This window comes from Pleurodeles waltl, chromosome 10, assembly GCF_031143425.1.
Source record: "Pleurodeles waltl isolate 20211129_DDA chromosome 10, aPleWal1.hap1.20221129, whole genome shotgun sequence".
Classification (NCBI taxonomy): domain Eukaryota; kingdom Metazoa; phylum Chordata; class Amphibia; order Caudata; family Salamandridae; genus Pleurodeles; species Pleurodeles waltl.
The window spans coordinates 64,676,810-64,691,573 of NC_090449.1; the positions used below are offsets into that span (position 1 = coordinate 64,676,810).

Genomic DNA, 14,764 nt, shown 5'->3' on the forward strand with positions numbered 1-14,764 from the left:
AGTGTTTAGTGCAAAATATTCTGGCAGTAAAGCAAAATTTCAAAAAGACAATTGTGAATTCAACTGACCAGGGCTTTCGTGAGAAAATGGTCAGTTGGAGCTATAATCTAAAAACAGCATATACATGCAATATCTCCCTATATAAGCCAATGAAATATGAGCAAATGACAGGAACTTAGTTCTCAACACAAAGCATAACTAATGTGCTTGCAGGTGTCAGGATCTTCCCCGCAAGGAAGCACAGAATGGCCTTGATGGGAAGATATGATTCCTGTACCCAACACTACTTCCATTCTTCTAACAAAATCCTGCTTCCCTTGCCAGGTTTGAAAAGGAAGTTAAGCTTCTGAAAATGTGTAGTGTATGAATTAACATGGGGCATTACAGTTTTTGGGCCTTCTAAGGCCAGGGAAGGTTTGTGATTAATACAGATCTATGAGAAGCTTCAAGTAAATAGAAAACTGCTTTCCTGTTTGGTTGACAATGGGCATATTCGTGATAACGTATTTGAATATTAGGATGCCTGTTCATGGGTGTGTATGAACATAATGTACACAAATTTTAAGTATGTTTTCCCACCTATCTGTGGCATTTTGTATGCATGTGAAATGTTCCCTCTCATGTGCTCTGTCCTGTATGAGGAAAGCAAACTGTGTTCAAGTGTTGGAGTAAGTGACAAAGAACCAAAGAACAAACTCCCAAATACCAAACTCACTTTATCTAGTTGTATCCTGCCTATTGAATAGTAGACTTATCTGGAGTTGGGTTGTAATTATCATGGTCCTCAGAGTGTCCTTTCAACCCCGCTGGCCATTCTATCAAGCTAAGGCTGACACCTGCATGCACACATTTATTCACGCAACATTTCTATCTTTTCTCACATGTTTTACTCCATCACTCCTCCATCCTTGCACCTGCTTACCTTGATTTTGTGATATGACAGCCCCTTCCTTGCTCAGTGTTATTTTACACCTTCTTATGTGTTCTTGCTCTTGATGGTTTCCCGTTCTGGCCCACTTACTTTCCTCATCTCCTCATCGGTACATGGGTTGCAGGGTCTTCCTGTCTCTGTTGAACACGGTTGCCTCCGGAAGGTTCTCTTTAACGAAGGATTTCACTTTCATTGTTTCCTCTGCAGAGACCAGTCACCAAGCCCTGCAGAGCATGCCTCGAGTTCTTCGGGACGTGGAGGCCTTGAAGCAGGAGGCCTCCTTCCTTAAGGAGCAGATGATCCTTGTGAAGGAAGACATCAAGAAGTTTGAGCAGGACACTGCTCAGTCTATGCAGGTACAAAAGAGTCAGCGTGATATTGGGTTGATAATATGATATAATATGTGAAGTTGGAGGAAAAATAATTTGGCGAAGGGGTTCTGATCAACCTATTTTGTTGAACCATTTTCTATGAAGATTTCAAGGTGAAAATCATTCACAATATTTATTACACCTCGCAGGCCAATGTCAGTTTGCCTCAATTTTTTTCTGTAAGTTATTTTTTCTTTAGGATCACATCGTTAATTTTCCCTCTTTCTTTGTTCCTACTTACTCCTCTGCCCTTTCCCTGTTTTCTTCTGTTCATTATTGATGGAAAACACTGGAACCTACAGCTGATCCTTCTGCATAGAAGAAGGTGCATTAAAAAAGGGTGCCTCCGACAAACCTTCCTAGCAAGGGTAAGAAAAGAGAGAATTTTTCCAGTAGAGTGGAAGCTGCAAGCTGTGGCACATTTTCTCCCACTGGTTAAAATACATTAATCCCTCCCCACCCAGAGAGCACCTAGTACATTTTGGGGCTGCTGGGTGCACAAGGTCCTTCCCAGTTACGGCTGTAACCCTCCATTGGGTTTTCTTCGTTTCCACCTGTCCAGGAGCACTACAGGGTGCCCTGTCAGCATGGCACTTCCGGTGGACCCACGGACACTGTACTCGCGCCTCACCACACTAGGCACTCTTGAGCAGGGGCAGCGATGGAAATAGGGAGCAGTATTAGGCAAGCAGGATTTTGTAAGCATCTTTACTCTTTATTTATCGAGCAAATAGGTATTTTTTTGTATTAATCAACTTGTCTCTTAAAATGAAGAATTACGTAGATACTTTTTGGTTTGTAGGCCATTTGTTAATATTACAAGCTAATTAATGTATCTCCTACGTTGTTTTCATATTGAATGCATTATTATGTGCTTTGTTCTGCTACGACCAAAGCTAAAAGAAATAAACAGGGCTGAACAGAAAGAATGTGAAACCAGCATCATGTGTTCTTAACTGTTAAACTGTGCTCAGTTTATAAGAATGCTTTATCGAATACCTTCTCAAGAAAAGTGTAATAATTCTTTGTAAACATATGTAGAAATCATTTTGCTTTGATGCAAAGATTGTATAAAGAATGCTACATGTGATCGTATGAATGGGTTATGATCCATTCAGTACCAAAGTGCACTATATATATTCTCAAAAGAATAAATATTAAATTACGAAATTGTAAGCTATGTTTCAAAAATGACAGTCTGAAGCTATCACTACAATGGTGCTACGTCTAAAACAATATTTCTAACACTGTAGAATAACTGCTGTTAGATTTGCTGTGGGCACAAGACACAAATACATTCTGTAGCCCCGGAGTGTGTTATTACCATGCCTTACTTTTTCTGATCAAGCCATATTTACATAGGCCTGTCTTTTGTCTTCAGCTTGGCTGTGTGGTAGGGAGTGGGTTGTCCTTACAACCGAAATCCACATGAATTATGCACAAAAAACACACCCTACCACCAACTCTTAGTTAAATTGGTTAAATCTAAATAAATGTAGTTATATTCAGGCAGAAGTTCTTGGGTGCAGCAGAGTTCCGGTGGGTGCCCTGAAATAAGTTTCTAGAAAGGAGTCCATGTTGCTCCATGTGTTTGTTTTCCTTCTTGCAGTGGGGATTCTCCTGTTGTTTTGTGATATATGTTTAATAACATACTAGTAGTGAACTATTATGCTTTGTTCTCCCTCCCTGATGCTGACAACTTACTGTTAGTTGTGAGCTAAAATTTTTTTCTCTGTTTTGGGTTTAGGTGCTTGTAGCTATGGACCAGGTGAAGACCCGTATGCAGCTGGCATCAGAATCTCTGCAGGAAGCTGACAAGTGGAGCACACTCAGTGCTGACATCGAGGAAACTTTCAAAACACAAGTATGTCTACTCTCAGTTGTGTTTGGGAAAGACTGCTGTAGAAGAAGGAACTGATTGGGAAATGAATGCAGAAAGTGGAATTAGTGGCTAATATCTTTCTTAAACAGTAAACATTTTTATTGATCCTCAAATCTAAGCATATGCACTTTTAGCAAATGTACTGCATATATTATGCCATGATCCATGTATAGCTTACTACACAAAGGTGTTTTCATTTGCAAAGACTGGGATTTGCAAAAAGATAGGATTTGCTAGTGCAAAACAACCTTTTACAGTGTACCAGAGTTCTTTTGCGAGGCTGAAAAGTATTCCCAACACATAAATAAGCTTAAAAAACCCTTACTCATTAGCAAATGGGAGAGTGCACGAAAGTTGCACCCCTCCAATTTACAAGCCACAAAATAATCTCTCAATCTTTTGCCTGTGCAATTACAGGCATAAACCATTGACCATTTAAGGACTCCCCCCACCCTGTGCTGGGGTGGTAACTGAATTGCTGGGTGAAGGCTTTCCCATGGAGAACGCACTTGGGTACATCAGCCTTTGATATGTAAATTTATATTTATATGAACCCTTTGGTCCCTTAAAATATCACTATATTAAAATGTCTATTGGTTCTTAGTCATTAGTATGGCAGCATAACACTGTTTTAATCTGGGCATGCATTTTCTGGGATTTCCATTAGTCGTTTATTGTGGTCCTTTAATTGTGTGTGTGTGTGTAATAGAAATGTATACTTGTCTAGTTAGTACTTGCTTGTTAGTTAATGTAAATGTAAAATGAGATTGATCTTTGTAGTGTTTGATCTATGTGGATGGCTGTGCTGAAGGACTTTGCTCACATTGAACTGAGTGGTTAATTTTCCATTGCCCGGCATGTGCAGATCGTTTTTGGGACAAGCATCACAAGCCTTGTTAACAGCTAAGATGCAATGTTGTGAGCGTTAAATTGTGTTATCTTTAAGCTCGCTATATCTGAATGATTCATACACGGATGTTTGTGTGGCAAGGGATGGTGCTTTTGAGTTGTAACACTTTGCCATCTATGTGGCTTTGATGCTGTGTTGTGTGCAGGTGAATGTTTGGTGCCTATATAGCATGATCAGTTTGAGAAATGCAATCTGTAGATGTAATGCGAAAGATGTTGAGTAGTTTATATTTTTAGTTGGAAATTGTTGGCTACCTGATGATAGTTGATTATGACAAATTGGAAATGTGTTGGGTGTGTGGTAAGGTATACATAATATGTACAGTTTAGGTTGCTGTGAGGTGTAACTCTGCATTGTGTGATGTTTGAGTCATAGCTATCGGTTACCATTAGCCAAACGTGAGCCACGTTGCATGCATGGGGGTGGTATGCCACATAGGACCTGTTAGTGGTTGGCTTCTCCGGTAGGAGACAAGTAGGCCAGGCTTTATAGGATGGCACAGTTTTTAAACTCATCAGTGCGTGGCTCAAAAAGCGGCATAGACAACGATGTAATACAACGCTGGCTTTAGAAACAACAGTGCAAAGCTCATTATGAGGTACTTACATGAGATTCCAAGGAATAAGAGTTTGCTCATGTATGTGTTTCTTCTAAAATGCCATTATATTGAGCTAGGCATGTCTTCACAAAATTGGATGTATGGGGTATTCGCTGTGTACTATGTTCTGGTAGGTGTTGGGCATTCACATATGACCAGGCATACAATGGGCCTCATGCTAAACTCTTCCCGCCATTAGGCCATGTGTGGCCTCAACCCCGCCAGCCATATTAGGAGTTCACCGCAGGGCAGGTGGGCGGAAACAGAGTTTCCACCCGCCTGCCCTGTGGTGAACAGGGTCTTAACATTGCAGCCGGCTCCTAATGGAGCTGGCTGCAATGTGACGGTGCGGTGGGTGCAGCAGCACCCGTCACGCATTTCAATGCCCGTAATTCGGGCAGTGTAATGTGTGTCAGGGCTGTGCATGGTAGCCTCTGCACTGCCCATTCCAAGTGCATAGGCAGTGCAGAGGCCCCCAGGCCCCTCGCCCCCCTCCCTGAAGTCCCCCATTCCGCCAGCCTTTCCATGGCGGTGTAAGCCGCCATAGAAAGGCTGGCGGATGGGGACTCGTAATCCTCAGGGCAACTCTGCTTGCAGCACTGCCCTGGTGGATTACAAATGCTGGGACATCCAGACTGCAGGCTGACTGTGTCAGCGGTTGGACTGTGGCAGCTCTGCCACAGTCATAATGTCGCGGTCGGACCACCACTTTGGCGGCTGTCTGACTGCAACCCTGGTGGTCTTGTGACTGTGAGGGTCATAATGAGGCCCTATGTCTTTGGTACTGTGTTGTTTACATGATGGTGCCAAGGGGATCATGTCTCAAGCCTTATAATTGTTGATACATATTCCATATTACCCATTTAACTAGGATCACTACTTTAATAATTATTGAATGTGGGACTAAAATTGTATCCTACAGAATGAGAATAGGGCAGACATTAATGGTTATGGTGCGTCCTGTGGTAGTTTATTTTTCACAGCAGCAGGGCCACAGTGAATTCTTCTTTTTATGCGAGTCAATGATGTATTGAACATGCCACGCATCCACAAACTACGATGGGGAGAGTGATGGGACATCATTCTTTAGAGAGGTTTGCTGAGGATTTTCAATGACTATGATGATGTAGGAGCAGAAGAGGAAATCCTTGTAGAATTCTGAGGAAGTGGGTGCAGAGATTTGCACAGTTTCCATTGTCAAAGCTGAGGCAGTGCCGTCCCTAGTACCGCTGATCAATTTGCCATGCTGGAATACATGAGTTGGTGTTTGGAGTATCGTGTTGTTTTTTTGTGTGGCCGGAAGGGTGTCATGCTGCACATGGACAACAGCTAATATGGGGCTGAAATTTCAGGATGTCGTGTTCTACTTCAATACTTTTTATGAAAAAGAATTGAGTTTAAGTAGCATCATGTTCTTCCCAGTACTGCATACGCTATCAAAGGGTAACTGGACTGTATCCTGTACTACATGGAAGTTGTGGTTTTCAGGTACCAGGGAGTAGGTCAGGTACTCTGTCGAGTTCAAGTATTTTTCCTTTTATTTATTTATTTTTTTATTTATTTTTTTGCTTGCTTTTATGGTATTGTCAGTATATGTTTGGCATGTAGCAGATTGAAGGAATTACATTTTGTGGTCTTCTAGAGTACAGCACTGAATGAGTGATTCATTCATATTGGGTGCCATGAAACGTATTATTCTTCAAGGGTGTGCTGTAAAGAAGTTCTTTGGCCGGGCAGCAGGAAACAGCAGGAGTGATCCTGCATGCAACTGTCTGTTTACTATAGAGTCTTAGCTGAGTGGTGGTTTAAGTTACCTTGTGCCTAGATTTCTGGGGAAGGAATGTCCATGTGCTCATTAGGTGGGGGCATAAACTAGTGACAAGTGGTTATTGATTGTTGAGAAGAGTGTCGTAAGACCTTTTTGTTCTCAGATTGGGCACCTGTGTTTTACCTTAGTTTCATGTCCCATGCCTTACTTGACATTTCATATGTATTTCTATTCATATTTTAGCAAGCCAGCTTTCAGAAGTTGTTTTTATATCTTTTATCAGTTGCTCCTACTAGGAAGGCAGAATTCAAGATGCATGTTTAATCAGCCTTGTTCAACATATGATCTGTACTCCTTGTCCAAGGCTGGGAGGCACAGGACATGATATGCTAACTTGTATTTGCTAGTCCAGGCGTCACTTCTATCTCCGAGACACAGCATTACATCAGAGGTGTTGCCCAAATGAGGCAGAGGTCGCTATGTAAACTACACTTAGAGTGGGGTTAGAGGGCATTCTGGTCAAGACCATCCAGGTCCCATTTTCTTTCAACCAGCAGCTTTCCTGGTGCTGATATCTCAGCCTCCTGAGGAGATTACCATTTGCAACACAGACAGTCCACTGCTACTGTATTCAGGTAAGAGGTTGGGGCGATTCCTTTAGGTCGGGCCAGGCAGAGGGTTACAACCACTATGCTCTCAGAATTAGACATGGGGTTTGGTAGGAACATCAAGGTTCTCAAGAAATACGCAATATGGTGGGGCTGTTTAACTTTTTCACTCTCACTGTCGTGTTGGTTACTGTGTTATGTTTCATCTGTCTAATTATCGCAGCACATGATTTTTATACTCAAATGTGATTACTTCAATAAATGCATTGAAAACCATTTTGCAATTTGTGTTTCACCCTGGCTTATGTGAGTAACTGAGCTAAAAGTGTACAATCTGTTTCCACAACTTCCCTGAGGAGTCAGAGTGTTAGTTTGAGGTTGCTTTAATAACCTTTTGCCCCAGACAAGTTTGGTGGTCTGGTTGAGGGACTGTGAGCTGGCCAGGAGTTTGCCCGACATCTGCCAACAGTGAAGGGTGTACTCAGTCTCCCACACTTGGTGGGGCTTTTGTCCTAAACATGCAGCCCTATTACCAAAACCGGAATCATATAACAAGAGCCTAGTTTAGATCAGTAATACAGGTCTATTGGGTGTATACATCAGAGCACAGTGGTAGGTGGCTTTTGGGTTTGCAGATAGCATGTTGTGGGCAAGTAGTAGTAGACTTTTATGCGCATGGAACATTGGGTGGACTAAATTACTGAGTGTGGAGTATAGCATAGATTTATTTGTACATAACCATTGTTGGCCATTTTCTGAGTCATGTGGGCTCTGTTTGTATTTTCCCTATTGTTGTGAGGATGTGTGGAATTTAGGTTTTGGTGTTTTACTTCTGTTGTGTTATTATGTGTATGTTAGTGAGATGTTAAGCATTCTTCCTTTTTGTGTGTCGATATCTAACCTTACAGGGCTCGAAAATTTTCCTCCACCACTTGTTATGGCGAGTCACATTTGAAAAGGCTGAGCTATTTTTAGGACTTACGTGCCCCTTCTGGCGAGTTGACAAAGAACAGGTGTTTTGTTCAGTCAGAAAGTGCAAGGGCAATAAATCTTGTTCTTGTATGTCATACTTGCTTTGTGTTCACAGACAGAGGTCAAAAGTCAGTTTGTCTTACAATTAATTTTTTAAGGTGTCTCTGTAAACTATTTGCATAGGATCATACAGTTTTAGACCTGTTTACGGGTCAAGTAAATTACTGTTATGTCGAGTAGATTAATCAAGTTACTTGACCTAAGGGTCTGGCAATATTTTTATAATTTTCCTACTTCAGGCAATTATTCACCCCACCACCCTGCCTTATTTCCATACATGATAGAAGGGTGGTGGGTGTGTGTGTACTTTAAGACAAAGAGAGGTAATGGAGTAGTAGCCATGATGGGTAATGTCATTTACCACTCCTTCCTCAGGTCCTAAGGTCCCATGGTCTATATTTGGGTAAACAAGTCTTTCTGTGCACTTGATTCTCCAGTGGTAGCAAAGGTGACCAGTGTCGGCTTACTGCAAGAGGTTGTAGAGAGTTGTGAGCTTCGGTGCTGTATAATGCAAGCAATTACAGCCAGAGTCATTTCTTTGGAAAATCATCAGTCCATTATTAACATGCAGGAAAAATGAATAGTTGAAACAACCAAGAAAATTAAAAGATCTTAGCAGCTTTTGTTTGCAGAGATACGACCCCTGGTAAAGTTGTAGTGCTTATGTAATCAGGCACTACAATTCAGTTGGTGCAAGTGTAGATTGCTGAATGGATTTGCACCCTGGTGATTATGAATCCGCAAAAATATCCTGAAATATATTTACACAAAAATAAAGGGTCAAACCCAATGTCCAAAGTAAAAACTTTTATTTTATTGTATGACCAAATCATATAGAGAGCAACTAGAGGCAGCTGTATTGGTCTGTTGCCAAGATACGTCCTCTGTGGGTATGAACATTTCAAGATTACAACTGTACAGGATTTTGGGTGACTGGCACAGGACAGCCCCTGTTCAACACACTAATTCCTAATGTGAAGTGCAAGAACCTCTATGTTCTTCTCATACTGAAAACAATTGCACGCGGGCTCCCACAAAGTCAGTGGTGATGTGAATCATATTGGGATGATGGAAGATCACCACCCTTTAAGTGTTGGAAGGCTTCCTGCATGTCATCTCCTTTCTTGATGGCCCAGACAGACGTTCTTGGATCGGTTCTGACCACCTAGGCTTGCAAGATATTCCTGACTCAGCAGCTTATTTCCTAGAATCAAACTGCTAGCTGCCTTAGGTGGGTTGGGCTATGCTCCTTGATCTTCTGTAACAAGAGCTTGTGCCACTCCACAGTACTCCACCTCTTCTTCTACTAAGTCACTGCAGGAGGGCTTGTTTCCAGATACTAGGCCATGCCCTGGTGGTAAGGGGATATAGCAACCAGCAAAGCCCTGTCCATGGCAAAGATCTCTTCTTCTGAGACCAAATATAGTACCACTAACTGACTCCACGGGACCTGTTTTAGCTTCATTAACAAGCAGCAATGCGATGCCAGGCCTACCAAAAGAAGAAGCTATCTTTAAAATTTAATACTCCTTCTACATGGACATTATTCACCTTGCTGAGTTGTATTGAAATGCTGAGGACGAACTGGCAACAGTTGGCCAAAATTGTATATGTTATCTTTGACTGAAACTCAGCCACTTTTGCATTGACCAGTACAACACCAAGTACTATTAGAATTTGAATGCAGATTTATTTCAGCTTGTTCAGAACCTACTGGGTCTCTAGAACAGAGTTTGTGGGTAAAGCAGCAGCAGCTTGGCATGTCCACCTGGAAGGTCAGGACAACCTGCATGGGCAACACCATTCTGCGCAGCGTTCACTGTGTCATCCATAGGAATCAACTCACTCGGCTCACAGTTTCTCAGTCACTCAACACAGATAACATTAAAAAAAACAGTCTGCATACAACACACATGGTGGGGATTAGTAAGAAATCCTCTTACAGCGGAATGCACACATTGTGCAGGAGATGGATGTCCACTTTTAACCCGTCAGGGATACAGGTGGTCACTAGCTATTGGTTACCCCATAGCCTGGCCTGGCGGCAGTGGCCATCCTCTGCTACAGGTGTGTGTGCACTTATGGTCAACCCCTAACCAAGAAAGGTGGGTGAATGGCAGCATAAATGGAGCTCATTGTGTAGTTTTGAAGATCAGCAGGACTGTTAGAGGCAGCATGGCATAGCTTTTCCAATTACTTTATGGCTTTTGTCCATGCATGGTGAGAATGTAATTGTGTCCTGCTGGACGATTGTGGCATCTGGATTTAACTGGAAGACAGCTGAGCAGGCATGTGATTTTACCCTGGTGGAACATTATGTACTTTTCATGTAACCTGTTTCCTCCTGGCCTGTTGCCTGCTCCATGAACAGGAGTTGACATTTCAGTATTGTGTTAAGCGAAGGTGGTCAGAGACAGTTGTAGTGCTTTTGAGGATTTCTCTATGTCTCTTTGAAGGGAAGAGATGTGTAATCTATGCAATGTGATCATATGTTTATGAGGGAAAAATACGTAACATCACTTACTACGTATTCATGACTGTCATGCCCTCAGTTTTCCTGCCAAGGTGATGATTATCAAGCCCTTCTTTCTCCAGTCTGTTTGCACACTTAAATTGCATTAACATATTTTCTGCTTCCACACCTGTCTGCCCTCATGGTGACCCTTTTGCTTAACTGGAAGCAAAAACTGTATCTGTGCAAGAAAGAATATGGTGCTTATTAGCAGACATACGAGACTATCCTACCACGAGCAGTGTTTGGGGGGGTCCAATATGTGTGGTAAATGGGATTCTGGCAGGATGAGGCCTTTGTGTTGGAAAAAGTGCACCATATAGATGACCCCAGTTAAGAGTGTCTAATCCTGACCCATGCAAAGAACAAACCTATGGACATTGGGTGAACCCCTTGGGTAGTGTGGTTCAAAGCATCCCTTTCCAGGCAGCGCACAAGCCAGTGAGAATTGTAGAATTGTCTCGGCCCCCTGGTTAATAGCGTTACAGGCAGCTTTTAAGTGAGATGCAGCATAGTCAGACTTGTTCTCCGATTATGGAGGCTGCTACCAATCTTCATTCTCACACATGGAGTTGCCAGCTGCCACCCCAGAGGGGTCTTGGTGAATAACTTAATGATGGTTTGCCCGAAGAGATCATCCATGTTTGGAAGGCAGATGACACCTTCTCGGATCTGCCACAGTAGGGCAGTTTGAATTAGGATGAAGCAGTGTACTGCGAATATATCAAGGAACTATATTTAGAACGAAAATGACAGTCTCAAGTTGCCAAACTGCTACCTCTGGGGTCACATTTGTATACTGTCCCACATACCATTGACATGTACAAAATATATTTGTTGACATCACTGGTAAAGGCACAGGTCCTGATATAATGCAGACCGCATAACACATTGATAACTTAAATGCCTTTACTAGGACAGCTGTATTGTTTTATATTTACCAATCTGCCTTTTAATGCCAATAAACTACTTTGTCAAGCGTTGGTTCAGTTATGTAGAGCTTATAGCACCACACCTTGAAATACAAACTGTGGTCCTAAATCTTTCTTATCACAGGCAATGACTTTTGTGAAGTGTGGTTAATTTCAGTTATTGGCTGAACGGGACAAATGGCATTCTACCTTTGCTTCCTAGGCATCTGTGCATCGATCCAAAGTGCCCACAGTGTTGTATTCTGGCTTTTTCACCAACACTGGTATTGTTCAGGGACTAAATTATTTTTTTTCAACCTAGGATGTGACTGTGATATCAGGGAAGCTAACCAGTATGCAGGGCAGCCTGGCGATGCTGGTCGACACCCCTGACTATTCGGAAAAATGCGTCCACTTGGAAGCCTTGAAGAACCGCCTGGAGGCCATGGCCAGTCCCCAGATAGTGGCCACCTTCAACGCCCAGTCTTTAGGTGAGTGATTTTGACTGTTTAGCCTGAATTTCAAGCCTGTAGGTGAGTGGTTCCAACTGTTCAGCTTGACTGAACAACCTGTAGGACTCACTTATGGACTGTTTTTCACCTTTCAAAGCTAGTGTAAAGGTGATTGCTTACATTGCTGACCCCATTTTAATTACTTTCTTAGTTACCTTTAACCAATAACTAGAAACCAATAACTACTCCTTGATGAATTCTAATAATGCTGGGATTTTTCTTCGTTGAATATAACCTCATCTACATAAGCGGCACACTATGCAGGATGCCAGTCTTATTTTAATGTTGTTAAATTTCTTATCTAGTTGAAAGTCTTTCAGAAGAAGCTCAAGGGTAATGAGATCTTTCAGAATAAATTAATTTGATATAAGACTATGGGGGTCATTACAACCTCGGCGGTCTGCTTTGCAGACCGCCGAGGTTGCGGGAGCCAGAATACCGCCAGTGCTGGCGGTATGGCTGGCTCCGTATTTTGACTTTTCCGCTGGGCCAGCGGAAAAGTCACATCAACATTGCCGCCGGCTCGTAATTGAGCCGCAGCAATGCTGATGTGCAGCGGGTGCAGTAGCACCCGTCGCGCATTTCACTGCCCGAAATTCGGGCAGTGAAATGCACGACAGGGCTCTGCCTGGGGGCCCCTGCTTGCAGCGCTGCCCTGGCGGATTATCACTGCCGGGGCTAAAATGGCGGAATACCGCCGGCCCAAAATATGGGTTTTCGTACCGCCAGCCTGTTGGCGGTACAGACGCCACTAATGACCCCCTATTAGTTTTAATTTTCATAGAGTGCCATTATGCCCCTTCAAGAAGAAGTCACTGATATTTCAAATACTCTTTCCGAATCCAAAGTTATTGCGGTTGATGGAATCTTACATTTGTTTGCTTGCGTCTTTATAAAGGACAGAATTCTTGTTGTTTCCACTAGAAATTCTGCCTGTCATACACCCAGTTTATCCAGGTGAGATTAAAGATAGGAGCGTTGATAGTATTTTGACAGTATTTTCTTTTCAAATATCTTGTCATGTATTTTAGATTCTGAATTTAATAAATAATTTGGGCAATCTCTAGCTGTGTGAAGCGGTTCTTTCTTCTCCTTTGGAAATTAGACTATAGATGCCTCTAACAAGTACCAAATGCAATGCCTCAATCCAAGAAAAGATTAGATTGTTAATAGATGAAGGGCTAATGTCTTATTGAATTTCTTGTGAAAAAGGCCAGGTGAAACATCTGGCCTGGAAACCTTACTTATGACAAGTGCCTGATGGCTGTGAGAATTTCTGATACTCTTCATTTGTGCCTTGGTAAAAGCAAGAAGACAAAGTCCATCAAGGAAACGCTTGATGTCTGCATTGTTGCATGTTGCATCGGGAGTGTATAGATTTTTAAAGAACACCTTTATTCTAGACATCACTGTTACTGTTTTTATGACATTAATGAGGAGTCTAGCTGTTAGACACCAAGGAGCTTACTATTACATCACAAGCTTTCCTACCTTTGCAGAAATAATTGGCGTTTTCCCTTGACCCATAACCAGACCCTCTTGCTACTTAATTGGTTACATCTGTATTTTAGGTTTATTCGTTTATTATAGGTCAGTTGGCTCTTGTCCCTAAAATAAAATATTTCTTGTTTTATTTGCTTCTGATGTGGAGAATTCTTTTCTCCTTGATGTATTCAGTGCTTCTGCAGTGCCTAGAGTGGAGCTATGGATTGTGGTCATCGTAGAGTCCCACAATGAAACATTGTTTATACATTTGCTAGATTTTGTTTAAAGTAATATTCCAAGTCCTTCTCTAACTTATTTACATGATCTTTATCTTTCATCACAGCAGTATTTAGTCTCCAAGTTTTGCATTTTGGGATCAGTCACAGCATGTGAATCAGTAAAATAAGGCACCAGTGATTTAGCTAACTGGCTGAATTCAGTAGAAGATACTCTATTTGAAAGTAACATTGAGGTGGTATGGTGTAGAAAGTAAATTATTGGGTTTTATATCCGGATTAATCAGTCTCCGTGGATCCCTCACGGAGAGGTCCATTGCTCCGTCCAAATTCTCACAACTTCGAACTTAGAAGTGGCTTGAAGTGATTTTTTTGTTTCCGCTTTCTAACAGCGGGGATCACTTGTTGGACAACAACATGTTTATTACCCACAGATATTCCATACCATAAAGGAAGCGGGCGGGTAATATTGACTATTATATTTTCCTGAAAATAAAAGAACTGTGATTTCCAAATCTAAATTAAACAAAGACTGGCTGATCTTATTAAATTATAAAGCTCAACATATATCAAAGGTCACGCCTCATCCCATATATACAAGGTTGTCGGTCATCGTAAAAACCACCCCCCCACACAATCTTAGAACAAATGAAATCCTCCTGTTAGATCTTACAGTGGCTCTTACTTCCAAATCGTTATTATGCAATCAAAAGACATCACTCTTGGTGGTTAATATCCAAGGGGAAAAATTATGGGATAGACTGGGCCTTTGTCCCCCACAGTCAAATCCTCTGTGAAGTATCACATACTGTCAACTATGTGCACTCAAATTCCATTTATAAAAGGATGTGCTCCGTAATGATACATTTGGCATATACGTGGTGCGCTTGGATTGTCCAAGTAGCAAGCTTTTCTCTTCTTTATTTGCTCTTTTGTTCTTTTCTTTCAATTAACTGCATAACTATTGTCTTTTTCTGCACCTAGTACAATAACCTGTGTTGGTTCACA

At 41.9% G+C, this 14,764-nt stretch overlaps 1 protein-coding gene across 1 annotated transcript in view; it reads left to right on the top strand.

Moving 5' to 3' along the window:
• COG7 (component of oligomeric golgi complex 7) overlaps positions 1-14,764 on the top strand; it is a 223,176-nt gene that overhangs the window by 19,437 nt on the left and 188,975 nt on the right. Inside the window, exons 3-5 of the mRNA XM_069209670.1 lie at positions 1,139-1,287; positions 3,050-3,166; positions 11,846-12,014. Of these exons, the coding sequence (XP_069065771.1) occupies positions 1,139-1,287; positions 3,050-3,166; positions 11,846-12,014 (435 nt within the window). The remainder of the gene's footprint in view (positions 1-1,138; positions 1,288-3,049; positions 3,167-11,845; positions 12,015-14,764) is intronic.